General features: G+C 42.1%; 1 protein-coding gene across 6 annotated transcripts in view; it reads right to left on the bottom strand.

Annotated features, from left to right (window-relative positions):
* CEP112 (centrosomal protein 112) overlaps positions 1-18,383 on the bottom strand; it is a 206,747-nt gene that overhangs the window by 16,445 nt on the left and 171,919 nt on the right. For 4 of the 6 annotated variants that reach the window (XR_015947984.1, XM_035104026.3, XM_035104024.3 and 1 more), the window contains one exon: positions 5,027-5,116. Coding sequence is in view for 3 of the 6 variants with exons in the window: in XM_035104026.3 (XP_034959917.2) it covers positions 5,027-5,116 (90 nt within the window). In the remaining 3 variants the exon portion in view is untranslated. Of the gene's footprint in view, positions 1-5,026; positions 5,117-13,481; positions 13,615-18,383 lie in introns of all 6 variants that reach the window. The other 2 variants (XR_015947985.1, XR_015947983.1) reach the window with 1 other exon arrangement.

Raw genomic sequence — 18,383 nt, 5'->3', positions numbered from 1 at the left:
GCAACCCCTCCATGCGCATTTGCGTGCACGCGCACACACAGGTTGGGAGCCTCAATGGTGCCCCTCTGGAGGCGTCACCCAGGGCAAAAAACAAACAAACCAGCTGGCCCTCCAGTAGCTACAGCTACAGCTGATGCCCAGTAGCTTCTCTGACTGAGCTGGTGGAAGTAATCTCAGGAGTGTGCTGGAGGAATTAATAATGATAACTCTGGTTGATTTCAACATCCATGTTCTGGCTCAGGACTTCATGGCCTCCATGACAACCATGGGGCTGTCTCAAGTTGTCATCTGCCCTTGACTTGGTCTGGAAATGGGATGTTGGTGGATAGGAAATTTTGGATAGTCAATTTAAGGTTCTACTTTCCTTTATCTTTCACTTATATAGAGTTGTTACAGAAACAAGTTCTAACCAGTAATACAGAATCACAGTGTTCATCTAATGACAATACATGGTGTTCACTTATCCATTAGTGATATTGATGTTAACAGCCCCCTTCCCCATTTTCCCTTCATATAATTTCAGTCATTTGGGCTGTTTTCACAGTCTCTAAAGTTCGAACCAGCTCTTCATCCAGAGATTATATAGTATTGAGCCCTCTAGCACCTGACAAGACCAATCTTGAGAGCAACCGACAAGTAAAAGATAGAATGTCTCAGAGAAATTTGATACCTACTATCTAAACAGGCAGCAAGAGGATCCATTATAACATAAGCATGATGATTTGACTTACATCCATAACCTGAGACCAATCAAGTTTCCCTTAATAAGAAGATTTGGCAAAGGTTCTCTATTATTAGTAACCAAATTTTTCAAATGATGCATCACAGTTGTGTGAGAACACATTTATTTAATTGGAATAGACACAGACAAGTTAGGCTGAAGACTGTAAACACCCAATGGTCAAAAAAATAACTTAAGTTAAGTTAGAATAATAAACATTCAACTGGCAAAGTCAATGTGCCATTGAATCATATTTCTCTTGCAATTATCACTTCTGTTTTCATTTTGCACTTTGGAATGAAATGGAATCAATATTTTCTAAACAGACTTCACTCTATTTCTAGACAACAACATATTCAAGCCTCCATTTTCTTGTGTTTGAATTTATTTCAAAATGAATATTAAAGAATGTGGAAATGATAGTGGAACTTATCCTTATTATTTTAATAATATTCTCAAATTATTTACATTTGATTTTCAGTTTGGGACCAATTTTCTTCTATTTAAGATGCTCTGGGGACTTGTCCTATATTAAATGTTTTCAGAGATATAAAGGTGGAGCTACAGAAGGGAGATCTTAGTATTGTGTACATTCAGGCAGAGATCGCTTTTTGACTAGTGTTTGTCAAAAGTTTTAGCTGTCAAACTTTCCTTCAGTTTCTTTCTTTTTTTAAATTCATCTTTATTCATTTTAAACACATAAGAAAAACAATACAATAAAACAACAGGCAATACAGAAGGGATCCATTCTATTAAATTTAACAGGAGTTTTAAAATATTTCTCACAGGCACAATGGGGAAAGCTAATGCCTTGCATGCTGTTAAGATGAAGACCACGCAAAAGTGCATTCATCTGAAGAACAAATGACACAATACAATATAGCCATGTCTGTGTAATGAAGCACTAATGGTGGATTCTTCCTAGCAGGGGTGATTGGCATCAGAGAAGCCACCGGAGTGAAGCAAGTGCTTAACTGTTTACCTCCCTAAACTTTCCTCTCCCTCGCCAATGCTTGTGACCCCACCCGTGTTCTGGACTTACTTTGCAGTATTGAAGGGGGCCACAGGGCCATCATCATTACACAGGGCTGAAGAGTAATGTGTAGTTTGCCCTCTAGTGAACTTGTGAGACATGAGCACAAAGTTAGAGAGTTGCCTCATCTAAAAACAAGGCAAACATGAAGAACTAAGATACCACCCAACAGGAAATAATGAGAAACAGTCTTGTGTTTTTAATTAAAAACACAACAATTTTTTTCATGTCTCATTCATTTGTTTGTTATAGAATCAAAACACAAGAGTTTTCCTTTTAATGAAAAACAGCAGCCATTTAAACCTGCATTTCTCTCACTCAAAACAGACTTGTAAAGGCCCAGGAAATTGCCTTTTGTAATTGTGCCAAGGCAAATTGTGAACCTTTAGAAAATGTGTTATCAAGACAATAATATTTGGTACACTTAGGGGGGAAAGTACTAAGGATGTGCTTTAATTATAATGGCTGTTAATCAGCTGATCTAGAATGGGCTACTATTCTCTCTCTCTCTCTCTCTCTCTCTCTCTCTCTCTCTCTCTCTCAGAGAGAGAGAGATAGAGAGAGAGAGAGAGAAATGTAATACTCCCCCTGTAGCGGTACAACCCATTCTACCACTTCAGGATTCTTCAACGTACTCCCATATCATCCTGCTGTATGTATATTTTTAGCTGTGTATCACTGAGTGATAGACATCAGATGAACTTTCCAGTGATGCATTATGTGAACCAGCAGTTAGAAACTATAGTAGGAAGGGAGAAAGCAGCTAATAGAAGAGCATCTCTTCCAAAATTTGTTTCCAATCTCCATTTTTGTTTTTCTCCTCCTCGGCTGAACATGTATTAAGGAACACTTTTTACATGTGCTGATTTACTGACCGATTAGGTGGCATGTAGATGTGCATAGGAAACAACAGTAACTGTGTGCTGGAAGTACGCCCAGTGAGCTGTTGACCAGTGTACCTATTCCCCTCCAGGACAGAGCATGGAGAAAATGGGTTCTATCCAGTGTCAAGTCATACTCAGAGCAGACCCATTAACACTAATAGACGTGACTGGCTTAGGCCCATTAGTTTCAGTGAGTTGACCATGAGTTGGAGTAGAACACAATGGGTTTGTGGGTATCACATGACTGTTCACATGCAGTTCAACCCATTTGCAGAGTGTTGTGTAACTGCTCCAAGAAATGGTAGATCGGATTGTCAATGGCAGCAAGCCTACACCCTCCTCAGTCAACCACAGCAAAACCCAGAAAGCACTGAATGTTAAAAGAAGCTGGGCTCAATCCATCGGAACACATCACAGCAACTTCTCATTTGTTATACATGCATATAACCTTATTATCAGCACCGCTACTTAACTCCCATTTGTTATAAAAATGTGTGGACATTTATGTATAACTAAGAATGACCGAATAAATTATGAGTTATAGGTAGCAGATAAAGATCAGAAAGATGAACAGAATGGGAAAATGGGAAGCCTGCATAAAAATTAAAGTCTTGGCAGAAATTTGGCAACTATTAAAGGACACCTAGGATTTATTATGTACTACCTTTCATCCTGTTCTTTCTCCAAGGATCTCAGGGTGGCATACAACTTCATACCATCCCATCATATTACCATGTTAACTTACTGAGATTGGTCACGTTGAGAAATAGTGACCACTACACAGCTGAATGGGTATTTGAACCAAGTTCTCTCCGGTCCTAGTTTGATACTTTAAACACCAAATAATTCTAGCCCATTTGCTGTACAAAATGCAAGGATAATAGACTATATGAAGTAGAAGGTAATGAATGATAAACATGAAAGTATAAAAATCAGGAATCAGAAAGTTGGTTAATTTCCTCAAACAATGAACCGCTCCCTCGGAAAACATTTTCTCTCTTTTAAATGTGCAAACAGCCACAGCATTACTCATGGAAAAAGAATCTTTCAGATTATCTGATAACTGTTCTTGCAATATTACTATGCAAAGTATAGAGAGTTAAGAATGAACAACAAATATTTTGGCATTGGACCAAAATCTGAAAACTTTACATGTGGGTTTGTAAAGAAAGAAACTTTTTAATCCTCATAACAAGCAAAGGATCCATGGCTAAATACCATGGCTCCAAGAATAAGTATTTCTTTATTCTCTTTTACAGTGCACTATTTCTTGTGTTGCCCAATTCTACATGTCTAATCAGATGTTTAAATTCAATGACTCCCCCCCCCCCTGGTAAGTATGCACAGTACAACTGCAGCCTTAAAACCTCAGGATGATATTTCATATGCTCCTTTAAATAAACGTTTTGTTTTTCATCTATATATATAGCACTTGAAACCCACAAGTCACTTCATCAGGAGTAGGATGCGTGGGGGGGGGGGAGCAGTGTTCCAGTACTTACCTTTGGCATTCCCAAGTCATACTCCTATTTATTCAGCATGTTTTAGCATTATGATCATGAGCAACCCTGGTGTTTAGACTTGAATGTTCCCTTTCCACTTCCCCACCCTTTAAGGGAGAAAAGAGTTTAAAACTTCTGTGAGTTTTTGTTCTAAACTGATGGTCAGAAGCTTTAAACTTCTTTCCCCCATGCATCAAGGGAAGGGAAGGCCTCTCACCTGTTGATCCTTGTAACACTAAATCATGGTTTAACACTACATCTGAATATAACATGTCTCATTTGAAGAAACACTTAATATACAAGAGAAGAGGACAAGCATGTCATACAGTAAATATGATTCTATCTCTACTTAAAAGTTTTATTTGGTGTGTACAGGCATCAACCATTTTAGGCATAGCCAACTGATGCACGATCACCAACGCATGGATCCTTTTGGACCTGGAAGTAGGCAGAATGGGGAAGTAATACAGGGCATAAGGGGGTTGGCTGCGCTTATACACGCTCTGCCAATATGCATGGGGGCCAGGAACAAGCCCTGTGCAAAATGTTTGCTGCCTGTATAGCTTTTCTGAAAATGGTTAAATTGCCCACCTGAATAAATACCTAAAAACATATATTACAAACAGTATTGCCGTTTACAAATAAATATGTATCATTTGACAGCATAAGGTAGCTGAAATACTGGGTTGAAAGAGACAAAACTACATAAAAACCTGTCCCCAGGGTACAGACAGTTTAATTCTTTTTCTATGAACAAAAACAAATATAAAGCACACTGAAAATTCAGCCAAAAATGTGGTTGCATCTTCAAGCAAGAAATTGTTTTCCAGTATACGTATAGTCTCCCTGCCCAAGGGCAGAAATCTATCAAGCAACAACATTTTACCTGTTCCTGAGTCTCCAGATCTCTGTGCTGTAACTTCTTTTGAACAGAGCGGACCTGATTGCAGTAGGTTTCAATTTCATCCTGCAAGCCCTGAAATAATATCAAAACAAAGCAGATATGAACATTCTTAATACCAGAAAGAAACAAAATGGAATGAATGCAACATCTGAAAGCTTAACTCATGGGTCTCCTGCATTCCTCAGTGACAAACAGAGTGGTGGCCTCCATTAGCTTTCTTTTCATTAATTCCTTTCTACAGCAGCATTGATAGCAGTTGTATTTGTTAAAACAAGGCATACTAGTGTCCTTTAGGACTGCTGGCAAGTCATGGGAAAACAACAACAAGAACAGGCTTCCAGGACCCTGCAAAGGAGGCAGTTCATTGCTCATATGTATGATCCGCTGCTCTGACCTGGTCTCATTTCCCTGCGGGGAGCAGAATGGTAAATTCTGTTCCATGTCTTTATCAGTATTGCAAGTTCCTTCAGTTGCTTCTAGTTTAAGCATTCATTCCATATGCACAGAGTTGGGTCTCTGCATGGGTCTTGCTCTGGGTTTGCCTCCCTCCAGTCAGAAGGCACACAAGGAACATCAACTCTCTCACACACAAAAGGTAGGCTCTCCCCAACAATACAGTATAACAAGAACCAGAAGTTCAACACTTAGGCACATGCCTTGCATGCAGAAGGTCCTGGGTTCAGTCTCTAAAGCTGGGAGAATATTTCTATCAGAAACCTCTGAGAACTCCTACCAGCCTGTATGGAAAATACTGAGCTAGTTGGAGAAATGGTCTTAGTAGATAGAAAGTGGATTCTAGGTTTTCAAAGTAAACAACCTTTTTCAGGTGTAAGAGCGAAATGTGTATTTGATAACAGATTGTGGGAAGCATTCAGTTAGATAAAAGGTAATGGGTAAAGTGACCCCTGACAATTAAGTCCAGCCGCGAATGACTCTAAGGTTGCGACGCTCATCTCGCTTTAAAGGCCGAGGGAGCCAGTGTTTGTCCGTTTCTGCAGACAGTTTTTCCGGGTCATGTGGCCAGCATGACTAAGCCGCTTCTGGCAGAACCAGAGCAGCGCACAGAAACGCCATTTACCTTTACCTATTTATTTACTTGCACTGTGTGCTTTCGAACTGCTAGGTTGACAGGAGCTGGGACCGAACAATGGGAGCTCACCCTGTTGTGAGGATTCAAACCGCCGACTTTTTGATCGGCAAGCCCAAGCGGCACAGTGGTTTAACCCACAGCGCCACTCGCATCCCATATCCCGTTAGATAGTTGTGTGCAATACACAGCGAGACTTTCCTTCCGTCTCTTCCCTAGGATTTGCTCCCGAGGGTTGGGAGGGCATGCTCCCCCAGTAGATTTAGTGGGGCACACCAGGGGAGAGGATGGAGGAAAATTCTGTTGCACAAAGAGAACACCTTCTATGGATGTACAACTTTGAATGCTGCCCCCTGAGATTAATAATAGAATGTGGAATTTGCAGTGAATGTGCAGTTTGCAATGAACTGCATATCTTTTTGAATTGGACTTAAAACTCTGAACACTACTATCTCATCACTATTTCTGAATTCTATCTCATTGCCCACAATGAGATGCAGGTGGCGCTGTGGGTTAAACCACAGAGCCTAGGGCTTGCTGATCAGAAGGTCGGTGGTTCGAATCCCTGCGACGGGGTGAGCTCCCGTTGCTCGGTCCCAGCTCCTGCCAACCTAGCAGTTTGAAAGCACATCAGAGTGCAAGTAGATCAATAGGTACCGCTACAGCGGGAAGGTAAACGGCGTTTCCGTGTGCTGCTCTGGTTCGCCAGAAGCGGCTTAGTCATGCTGGCCACATGACCTGGAAGCTGTATGCTGGCTCCCTCGGCCAATAATGCAAGATGAGCATCGCAACCCCAGAGTCGGTCACGACTGGACCTAATGGTCAGGGGTCCCTTTACCTTTACCTTTTATCTCATTGCCCACTAAAAAAATGTAGACTGGATAAACTAGAAAACATAGGACGTGATTCATTTGAGTGCTTGTGGCACATTAGCACTTCCTTCTCAATGAGCAAAACTGTTAATCCTACTGGAAGCAACTAAAATAACTTGCAGTACAAAGATCTAACATCATCCCCTTTCTAACTCTTAGACAATTAACAGAGCAGAGTAAGCTTAAATCTTTTACAGGATAAAATGGCTATCCAGATAAGATAAGAGAAATACTTCTGATAGCCCTTGCATAATTGTTCTGAAGTGATTCCAAGAGTTAACTTGAAAGCATTAATGCTGTAAAGCTTTAACATATTATGATGCCAAAAACCTTAATCCACACCGAGAGAGCTTCAGATGTTAACAATTCCATATTGTTATACATTACATACATACACAGCGTGCCATAATGGAACTCCACCATAAAACACATGTTGCAACATTTGCTGCCAAAGGAACCAAGGTTAGGGCAGTTAAAAGAAAGGTCTGTAATGCTGTCTTTTGTCCCTTTATATTGCCACATCTCTTTCATTACATTGGGCAATGAAGTGAAAAGGCTCAGTTGTTGTACCATGCTCTTCTGAAGTTCTGGGTCCGCCAAATTCATACATGCTCCTACTTTTCAACAGCAGTATGACACTGTATCAGTAATTGACAGTATACAAATTACAGCATCTGAACTTTTTAATTATCTGTGTGCTTTGGGTTCCTCCACCCTCTACCAAGTGCTTCCAAAAAGCTAAATTATGGAGTAAAGAATGTGCTTCAAACTTGTTTGAAATTAATTGCCACAAGTTACACATATTACAGGTCTGATGCAACTATGACAGCAGGCTGACTATGCTTAACTCCAGCAAGGTTGCCCCATAATATGCCTTCAGACTATCCCCTAGGATCATTATCATTCTACAAAGATAATATGCACAAATGGGAAAGGAATGAACTTTACATTCCAACTTCCTGATATTTCTAAATGGTGGCATGGTGTAACTTTTGGCATAGTTGTTGCTCTTCTAGTGATGCGTTATGATCTGGATTATGGGAATTAAGACTGCTAAGAGATGTGCCAAAAGTAGAACTGGGTATTAAAAGCTGTGGCAAGTATCAACGGGGAAAGTGTACTTTAAATATACAGAAAGAAGTTTGTGTGCATTCTTATTTTAATTTGCCCAGAGAATAGTTCAGATTCGACAAGAAGCTTCATGCAGTCATTTTGTTAATAATATCCATACTAAAATACATCTCCAAAATAATTTCACAATTCACAAATGAGGATACCTATGATTTAACAACTGACAGAAGAATTTTTACTCAGTCTGTTGACATGTCAATTTACTGGCAAATTCAGATTCAATTCAAAATGGCAGCCAGTGTTCACACATCCACAAAGACCACTGGCCCCACCTTGGGAATCCCATGCCAGGTTTGGTGACGATATCTCGAGAGGTGTCCAGACTTACAGAATACAAGCAAATGGACAAACCATTTCCCCAAATATATAGATGGTACATTGGTCTTCAGAAAATAGGGTGCTACTTCACATGCAATAGCTTCGGATTTGAAAAAGGAAGGCAGCTGCCATTCCTATCTGGTCTCTTTAAGGTCACTGATACCTAGGAGATTTCTTCCATACATGAAAGAAAGGAGTGCATTTTATTAAAGAAGAACAACTCGACAGACACTAGAAGACACTTGCAAGAGGTAAATTAATCTGGGACTTCAATTCTGCCCCAGTATAAAGATACCTTCAATCTGGTCAATTTTTCTCCAGTTTGGGAAAGTATGTCATTCACAGCTTCAATTGCTAAGGACCTAATCCCATCACTAAAGGCCAGATATACTTTATAAATCAGATTCTTAATAAAGGCTATTGGATGCATCACTGACATGCTACACTTTGCAAGCAATTCGAGTTAATGGGCTGGGGAAATACTCTATATTCAAGTGAGAGATTCTGGCTGTGGATATTAATCCAGAAACCTGCATGCCCTCTGCTGCAGTTAATATGCTAGCCTTCCTTTCTTCAAGCAGGATACGTTTAAAAATGTAATAAGCAGCACTTGGCAGCTTTTTCTGGAAACACAATATAGCATCTTTTGAAAATTAAATGTAGAATTAAGGTTCAGAAGTCATGATTCAGCAAAAAACTTACTGCACCAGTTTCAACTGCTCAATAATATACTAGGCATTCCCCCCCCCCAGAAAAAAACACCACTCGGGTTCAAACCTCTAAAACCCAGAGCCTACAGATTCCTGTTTAATGAATAGTGGGGATGGACCATACAGTGTAGCTTAAAAATATAGTCTGATGGAATGATACCAGCACCATGGAATTATGAAAGTGATTGATGTGTTATCCTCAAGGGACAAATAATGACTAAAAGTTACACTGTGCAAGGAACAAGTATTAATCTGATTCTCTCAGCTGCAGAGATGACTTGCACCACTGCTATAAAGATAGCTTTTTATTTCAGCCAAGTTGGCTTTCATATGACAAGCAAATATGTTTGCTGTTGAAGGTTTACACCATACCTGACCTTGGATGTGCTTTGTATTGGCCAGAGAACAAGGAAGTGCAATGTTTTGCTTTCTAGCACAGATATTCCATACTTTGAAAGGCACTTAAAAATGTAAATGAGATAAGCTCTACTCCTGTAACAATGTGAGTGTACTATAGAGTTATGGAAAAAGGCATAATCACTTTGATATATTGATATAAGTGGGGGGAAACAAGATAAATGATAAACCTTTGATTTATTACATTTTCTCTTGCACCTAATACTTTATTATTAAATATAGCATAGAACAATGCCTTGCAGTTATAATACTATCACCAAGGTCAAAACTGGCATGGCATTCTGCATCCATGGTGGGGTGGCTCTTTGATTTTTTTTCTTGTGAGTATACAGAGGAAAATGGTTTTGTTGGAATAGAGCATCCATGCAACTTTCTCATTGATGATCCTATGACCTACCACTATCAAGGAATCAAGTCTCCACTTAAAGAGTTAACTGTGATGCAGAGCAAGGCTGAGAACAATACAGTGGAACCTTGGTTCTTGAATTAAATCCATTCCAGAAGTCTGCCCGACTCCCAAAACTGTTTGAAAACAAAGGTACGGCTTCCGACTGAGCTTTCTGCACTCAAGTGGAAGCTGCATCAGACGTTTGGCTTCTGAAAAACATTTAAAAAACGAAACACTTGCTTCTGAGTTTTCAGTGTTTGGGAGCCAATTTGTTCGACAACTAAGCCGTTAGAGAACCTAGGTTTGACTGCACTTTCACATGCATGGAGCCATTGGTTCTGTTCATTAACCACGTTTTGTTGACAAACAATGACGCCAAAAGTAGCTCTCAGAATTTATTTAATTTTTACCACCACATATGGTTAATTACTCAACGTGAAGTTACATTATTTGTAAACTGCTAACCATGGGGGATCAACTAGGTTTACTTGGAGATGTGTGTTTCTGGCAGCTGGCATTGGCATGAGATTCCCTACTTAATTAAACTGACCCACTTATAAATGCTATGACTTTCCTGTGGAGCAGTTACCACTTAGAAGCGAATTTTTAGAAGCTTCCATGCATGGCTACAACATTTGAATCAAAAGCAAGTTTTAAAATACCAGGTGCAAATAATGATTTTGCTAAATGCTTCCTGTGGCCTCACTGTCCCTGTGCCAGTTTCCCTGATACTATTACTGGAAGATTATTAAGATGAGTTCTGACACTTGTGGACAAGGGAGTTTCCCATCAGCATCTTGACTGATATGCACCTAAACACCTTGTTTTCCTTCAGAATTCCTTCCAAAACTCTCTTACAATGTTGTAGAGAAAGCATTCTGACTGATTTTTTCAGATTTTTCATTCACCAACATGGCAATTAATTATGCTTAGAAACAAACAAAAAAACAGGTGAATAGTTTGGTCTGCAGATTTTTGAAATAGATTTAAAACTCTATTAAGGCAGATAGGACACCAGAGTAGTTTTGATATGGAGTCATTAAAACATCTACTTGGTAACAATTTCACAAACTGTGTACGAAATGCAAAAGTGAAAAGGTTTGATTGAATTCTAAGATCTAACATTGCGAGTGCTTAACATATGAACTTGGAGAAATTGATTGAATGCAAGCAATACTTCTTTGCATATAGATCCATATTGAGAAATATCACGGCTCTCCACAGCATTTTAAGATAACTTGGAAGGGAGAGGTTTAACTTCTCAGACTACTGTGAGGCATGCAAAAACAATGGAAAATATAGTTGTTTATATTTGCTTCCTAACCCTCTATCAAGAAGCTCAGAACAGCATTTTCCCTTTTCAACAGAACTGCAAGGCAAATGGGGCTAAAAGAAAGTTAATGATACTATCTAGTGGTATTACTTAGCTTTTTAGCCATGTCTGCAGCACACATTTCCCCTGACTGGTACAAATAAATAAATCACAGTACATGAGCAGCGTTATAACTCCACCTAGCAAGGCTCCTCCCTGACCATATTTGGTATGGGGTGGGTGGGTGGATTATAACGCTACCACCATTATATTGGGGTTGGCACAATTATGGTGGGGCAACGTCACTGGAAAAGCCCTAAAGGAATGTTGGCTATGATCGGGTATTAGGCTTGGTATTTGAAAGAGGAGGAAAACTTTTTATTACCACATGAATAAGCTTGACATGATAGTACTTGTAAATGTTTGGGAGTTTAATTCACTCAAAATTCCCTTTGACTCATAATGTACTTAACAGACCAAATGTGTGGATATTCAATCTAGGTTAAATTCAAGTTACTGCAGTCAGAAATGTTTGGCATCAGTTTTGCAAGTAAGAACATCATTTGAAGCAGCTGCAATTTAACATTATCTTCATAAAATTGATAGCATCCTCCCACAATCTATTCTTTCCCCCGTTTCTTTATGCAAGAGATTGAGCATACGTAGCTTGCTGAAATCCTGAGTGAAAGTCAATGACAAATAATTAAAATGCCAGAGCTAGGAAAGGTCAGAAGGAATTTTATAGGGATATAAATTATATAGCTCAGTGTACCAGAACAGCTAGCATAAAAGGGAGGAAATCTAAATTCACTCGATTTTGATTTTCACATTTTTGAAGAACAGAGTGGTTTATACCTGATAACAACTGAATGTCTAGGTCAGGCTCTTCCCTGTTTGCAGCCCCCAAAGAGATGGTGGCAGGGAAAATCCTAAGTGCCATATTGTGTGTGGGTATTTTCTGCCTGTGGAAATATCTAAGGCTTTCTTCTGATGCGATGTGAGAGCCAATGCAGCCCATTGCCAAGATGACAGGAGAAAGCCTGGGCTGAAAAGGAGGAGCCTGGGCTGCCATTGCCCAACCACATCAACATTGCCCCAGACTCCTAGAAGGCTGATGCTGGTGAGATCTGTAGCTGCAATATGGTAAAATACTATCTGTTATTGTAAAGCAGATACTTCAGATGATTTCAGCTGGAAATGGGATCATGGGATCCATGAGAGGTCCTCTCCTTATCCCTCTTAAACTGCAGAATTGTAGGTGTTTTTTAAAGAAATGTTAATAACACAATACCCTTTTTCTTTTTGTACAAGGAAAACAAAACAAAAGTGTATGCACTTAACTTAAGACACATGTTTGCTGTGCACATATGGAAAAATTCTTTTCTGGTGGGAATTTTTGCAGTTGTTGCAAAATACCAATATATCTAAGAAGCTCTCTCTTCTTGAATTATTGAATTATTGCTCCGCTACTCATTGGGCTACTTGTCCAATACAAATTCCAGTATTGAAGTCTCTATTTCTTTATTCTGAAAACAAAAATAGGGGCAGGAGGTAAACTGAAATTGACCCTAATGTCTGCAAGGGTGGAAAGTTCTATTTTGTACTGCACCCAGTACTGAAATATATTGAAGAGTTTTTGTATTGCATATATACAATCTCTCCAGGACACTGAAAAATCCTAGTGAGGATTTACACCATCACATAAAGGAACTTAACCTCTGCTTCTTAATGCAACGAGCATTTCTCAAACTCACTGTAGATTTAGCCCACAGTGTCGAATAAGTTGTGAGACCAATCCCTTGCAGGATACCGACATGCTAAGAACCTTACAATGTGGGAAAGTGGTGAAAATAATCCATTCCCGAGCAAGAACTATCGAGCAACAAACCTGTGTCTGGTTTGACACACCTTACACTGGTCTGGTTCACACATAACAAGAAACCACTGTTCAATTAAACCAGGCATAGGCAACCTTGGCTCTCCAGATGTTTTGGAACTACAACTCCCATGATCCCTAGCTAACAGGGCCAGTGGTCAGGGATCATGGGAGTTGTAGTTCCAAAACATCTGGAGAGCCAAGGTTGCCTATGTCTGAATTAAACGATTGTTCTAACTAAACATGTGAACTTTGTGTCCCCGTCCCCCCACCCCCCCGGTCTTGGCAATGGTGCACTTAGAAGCCAAGGTTTGTTTGTGGCTTACCAGTTGTGGTTTGTTTGGAGAGAACAAACCATAGACTTGGGTTCACACCTTACAATATGCCAGACTCTGGCTTGTTTTAGGCATGTTCCCTCTGCTGCATGGCACTATCAGGAGCCAGGGAGGTGCAAAGTACCTGTGCATGTTAAAGCAAAGTTTATTTTAAATGATGCATTAACACTGCATGCAAACTGGACCACTATTAATTTGCCCATTACATTTATGTTAAGTAGTTGTACAGTGCGGTAGAGACAATATTGCTATGTAAATTATGGGTAAAGTAGGAAAAAATACAACTGATAACACAAAAACCAGGAGGACTCTGAACTGTGCAGAGTTCTTTTAAAAATGTTTTAAATTCTCTTTTATCATTTTAAACACATTATGTTGGGGGGTTGGTTATTTACTTGGGTTTGGGAATTTTTTAAATTTTGTTACTTCTGTGATTTTTGTTTCTTGGTTAGTATTGTCTTATTGTGTTTCTTGTGTGGTGGGTGCTGCCCAGGACTCTCTCCTGCTGTGAGTGCCCACAGGCCCTGTCCCTGCCTCCTTCCACCTGGTCTAGGGCGGGGCCTGGAGGGCCTCATAAGGACTGCCGCCGCTGCTCTGCTGCTGGTGCTGTCCAGGGGAACTTAAAACAGCACAGAGTTCTTTTTAAAATGCTTTTTAAAGAATTTTATGTTTTTATTTTCTTGGGGTGGTAGGTGGGAGGGTATTTTCTTTGGGGTGGTAGGTGGGAGGGATTTTTAGTTGGGTGTGGGAATCTGTTAAATTTTGGTGTATTGTAATTTTTATTGTTTTTGGTTTTATTGTTTTATTGCGTTTTTTGTGTTTTCCTTTTGTTCCGTTCTTGCTGTTTTTTACAGAGGTTTTATTTTGTTTTTAAGGGGAGGGGTCAGGGCTGCCCGGGAGGGGGTCCCAGCAAGCAAAATGGCTGGGGCAGATTCCACAGGGGGGGATGCACTGGGACAACCGATCTCAGTGGTCACGGGTAGGAGGAGGAGTTACGCTAAGACCAGACCATGTCATTACCGAGGAGGCAGACTTAGTCGTTGTCTGAGGACTATCCCTGCCTCCGGGTCTGGTCCTGACCGGGCGGATATTGGAATCAGCAAGGGATACCCACATGACCTGAAGGTGCTGCTGTGCAATGCCAGGTCGATGATGAATAAGACCACTGCCATTCACGACCTGATTGTGGATGGAGGATTTGACCTGGCATGTGTGACAGAGACCTGGTTGGATGAAGCCGATGGGCCCGTTCTTGGCGCTGCTTGCCCACCAGGTTTCTCTTATGCACAGCAACCCAGGCCATCTGGGCGGGGAGGGGGGGTTGCAGTGATTTTTAGGAAGTCATTAGTTTGCACCAGGCGTCCTATTGGTAAGACTGAGTTTTCTGAGTGCATGTTCTGGAAGTTGGGCAATAGGGGCAGTACAGGATTCCTTTTGGTGTACCGACCTCCCCGCTGCACCAAGGATTCCCTGCCCGAGCTGCTTCAGGTCGTGTCAGATGTGCTCCTGGAGACACCTAGCTTGGTTGTCTTAGGGGATTTTAACATCCATGCCGACACGACCTTACAAGGAGCCGCTCGGGACTTTGTGGAAAGCATGGCCACCATGGGGCTGTCCCTGAATAAGTCTGGCCCAACTCATAGCCGCGGACATGCCTTGGACTTGGTGTTTACCTCTATGGATGGTGGTGATCTGACATTAAGTAAAAGCGAAACAAAAGAAGTGCCATGGTCAGATCACTTTCTGGTGCAACTGGCCTTCTCCGCAACCCTTCCCCTCTGCAGGGAGGTGGGACCGATTCGGATGGTCCGCCCCCGCTACTTAATGGATCCAATTGGCTTCCAGAGAGTGGTAGGGGATGTTTTATCCCATGTCGATGGCCTTTCAGCTGATTCCCTGGTGGCCCGCTGGAATGCGGAGTTAACCAGCGCTATTGACTGTCTGGCTCCGAAGCGCCCTCTCAGATTGCATGGAGCCCGGACAGCCCCGTGGTTTTCCCCGGCGCTGAGGGTGATGAAACAGTCATTGAGACGGCTAGAGCGCCGGTGGCGGAAAACTCATTTTGAATCAGACCGGACACGGGCTAGAGCTCAACTTCGAGCCTACCAAGTGGCAATGGCGACGGCGAAGAGGACCTTCTTCACCGTCTCCATCGCATCTGCAGAAAACAGCAGCAGGAGACTCTTCCAGGTGGTTCGCAATTTAGCGGAACCACCTGCTCCATCCGGGCCCAGTATGGGCCACATGATCTCTTGCAATGATTTTGCAAAGTTTTTTGCAGATAAAGTCGCTCAGATTCGGGAAGAGGTAGACTCCACCGTGGGAGCAGGGCCGGGGCGGGGGAGTGCTAGAGTCCTGTCTAGTCAAGTTTTGTGGGATCAATTTCAATCTGTTACCTCCGAGGATGTGGACAGGCTGCTTGGACGAGTGAAACCAACCACCTGTCTCCTTGATCCTTGCCCATCCTGGCTTATAAAAGCTAGCCGGGAAGGGCTGGGCGATGGGCTTCGCGGGTTGGTAAATGCTTCTCTCCATGAGGGAGCCTTCCCAGACCCGCTGAAAGAGGCGGTTATTAAACCGCTTCTAAAAAAACCATCTTTAGATCCGGCCAATATGGCCAACTATCGCCCAGTCTCAAATCTTCCATTCTTGGGCAAGGTGATTGAGCGAGTGGTTGCTGAACAACTCCAGGCACGCCTGGAAGAAGCGGACCATTTGGATCCCTTCCAGTCAGGATTCAGGCCTCATCATGGGACTGAAACTGCCTTGGTCGCACTGGTCGATGATCTCCGGCGGGCTAGGGACAAAGGTAAGAGCTGTTTCCTTGTTCTGCTGGATCTCTCAGCGGCTTTTGACACCATCGACCATAACATCCTTCTGGACCGTCTAGAGGGCTTGGGAGCTGGGGGCACTGTCATGCAGTGGTTCCGCGCCTTCCTCCTGGGCCGTGTTCAGAAAGTGGTGGTGGGGGATGAGTGTTCAGACCCCTGGGCGCTCACTTGTGGGGTGCCTCAGGGTTCTGTCCTCTCCCCCATGCTTTTTAACATCTATATGCAGCCGCTGGGAGAGATCATCAGGAGGTTTGGGCTGGGTGTCCATCAGTATGCTGATGATACCCAGCTCTATCTCTCTTTTAAATCAGAACCAGTGAAGGCGGTGAAGGTCCTGTGTGAGTGCTTGGAGGCGGTTGGAGGATGGATGGCGGCTAACAGATTGAGATTGAATCCTGACAAGACAGAAGTACTGTTTGTGGGGGACAGGAGGCGGACGGGTGTGGAGGACTCCCTGGTCCTGAATGGGGTAACTGTGCCCCTGAAAGACCAGGTGCGCAGCCTGGGAGTCATTTTAGACTCACAGCTGTCCATGGAGGCACAGGTCAACTCGGTGTCCAAGGCAGCTGTTTATCAGCTCCATCTGGTACGCAGGCTGAGTCCCTACCTGCCCACTGACTGTCTCTCCAGAGTGGTGCATGCTCTAGTTATCTCCCGCTTGGACTACTGCAATGCACTCTACGTGGGGCTACCTTTGAAGGTGACCCGGAAACTACAACTAATCCAGAATGCGGCAGCTAGACTGGTGACTGGGAGCGGCCGCCGAGACCACATAACACCGGTCCTGAAAGACCTACATTGGCTCCCAGTACGTTTCCGAGCACAATTCAAAGTGTTGGTGTTGACCTTTAAAGCTCTAAACGGCCTCGGTCCGGTATACCTGAAGGAGCGTCTCCACCCCCATCGTTCTGCCCGGACACTGAGGTCCAGCTCCGGGGGCCTTCTGGCGGTTCCCTCGCTACGAGAAGCCAAGTTACAGGGAACCATGCAGAGGGCCTTCTCGGTAGTGGCTCCCACCCTGTGGAATGCCCTCCCACTAGAGGTCAAAGAGAACAACAACTACCAGACCTTTAGAAGGCATCTCAAGGCAGCCCTGTTTAGGGAAGCTTTTAATGTTTGATGGATCTCTGTATTTTAATGTTTGATGGATTTCTGTGTTTTAGAATTTCTGTTTTGTTGGAAGCCGCCCAGAGTGGCTGGGGGAACCCGGCCAGATGGGCGGGGTATAAATAATAAATTATTATTATTATTATTATTATTATTATTATTATTATTGTATAGTTTGATTCCCTGTTCTAAAAAATTTACCCAAATACAGTTTTTCATCTAGGAACCCAGGCAGCTATAAGCTCAAAAAGTTCTTTAAAGACTGTTAACATTTTCTTATGTTTCATCGTTTTCTCCAGCTCATATTTTTCAGCACTGTTCAAAAAGTTTTTCTGACTACTGGAACACAATGATTAAGAAAAATACTTAAACATATGCCTATGAACAGCCCCATTAAAATGAAACAAGAACGGTTTTATTCTTTGAAGTGTGATACCTTTGAATTCTTCACCTTACTCAGCAGCAAATTAAAATCTAAACAATGAAATCAGGTAGAGTGATTCTTGGAATTACAAAATCAGAAATGAAAACAGTGCTTACAGTATTAATAGGTCCAGCTAATGTGTTAACACCACAATCTGTAAAGCATGGCAAACACAGGGGTTTCTTATGTGCCCCTTCAAAGCCCCCTGCCGAAACTACAGGAGTCTGACCCTAGATCACGGTCTGCAGTTTCTTGAAGATGGACTTCTGGCAAGTGATGGACTGCACCTCACAAAAGTTGGGAGGAATGTTTTTGCCACAAAACTCAAAAACCTCATCAGGAGGGCTTTAAACTGACTTATGTGGGGGAGGGAGACAGTGGTCCTGAAGGTAGGAGTCTATCAAATGCTGAAGATGATCATCCAAATGTCAAGGACCAAATGGAGCAAGCAGCATGCAGACCTAGTGGTGGGACGAAAATATCCTTAAATAAGAGACATGGGGGAATGATCAACGGTCTTCAATGTCTGTA

The sequence above is a fragment of the Zootoca vivipara genome, chromosome 2 (assembly GCF_965207765.1).
Source record: "Zootoca vivipara chromosome 2, rZooViv2.hap1.1, whole genome shotgun sequence".
In the NCBI taxonomy this organism is placed as follows: domain Eukaryota; kingdom Metazoa; phylum Chordata; class Lepidosauria; order Squamata; family Lacertidae; genus Zootoca; species Zootoca vivipara.
Note: the sequence above shows the minus strand (reverse complement) of the source record. Positions and strands in the feature narration are given on the sequence as shown.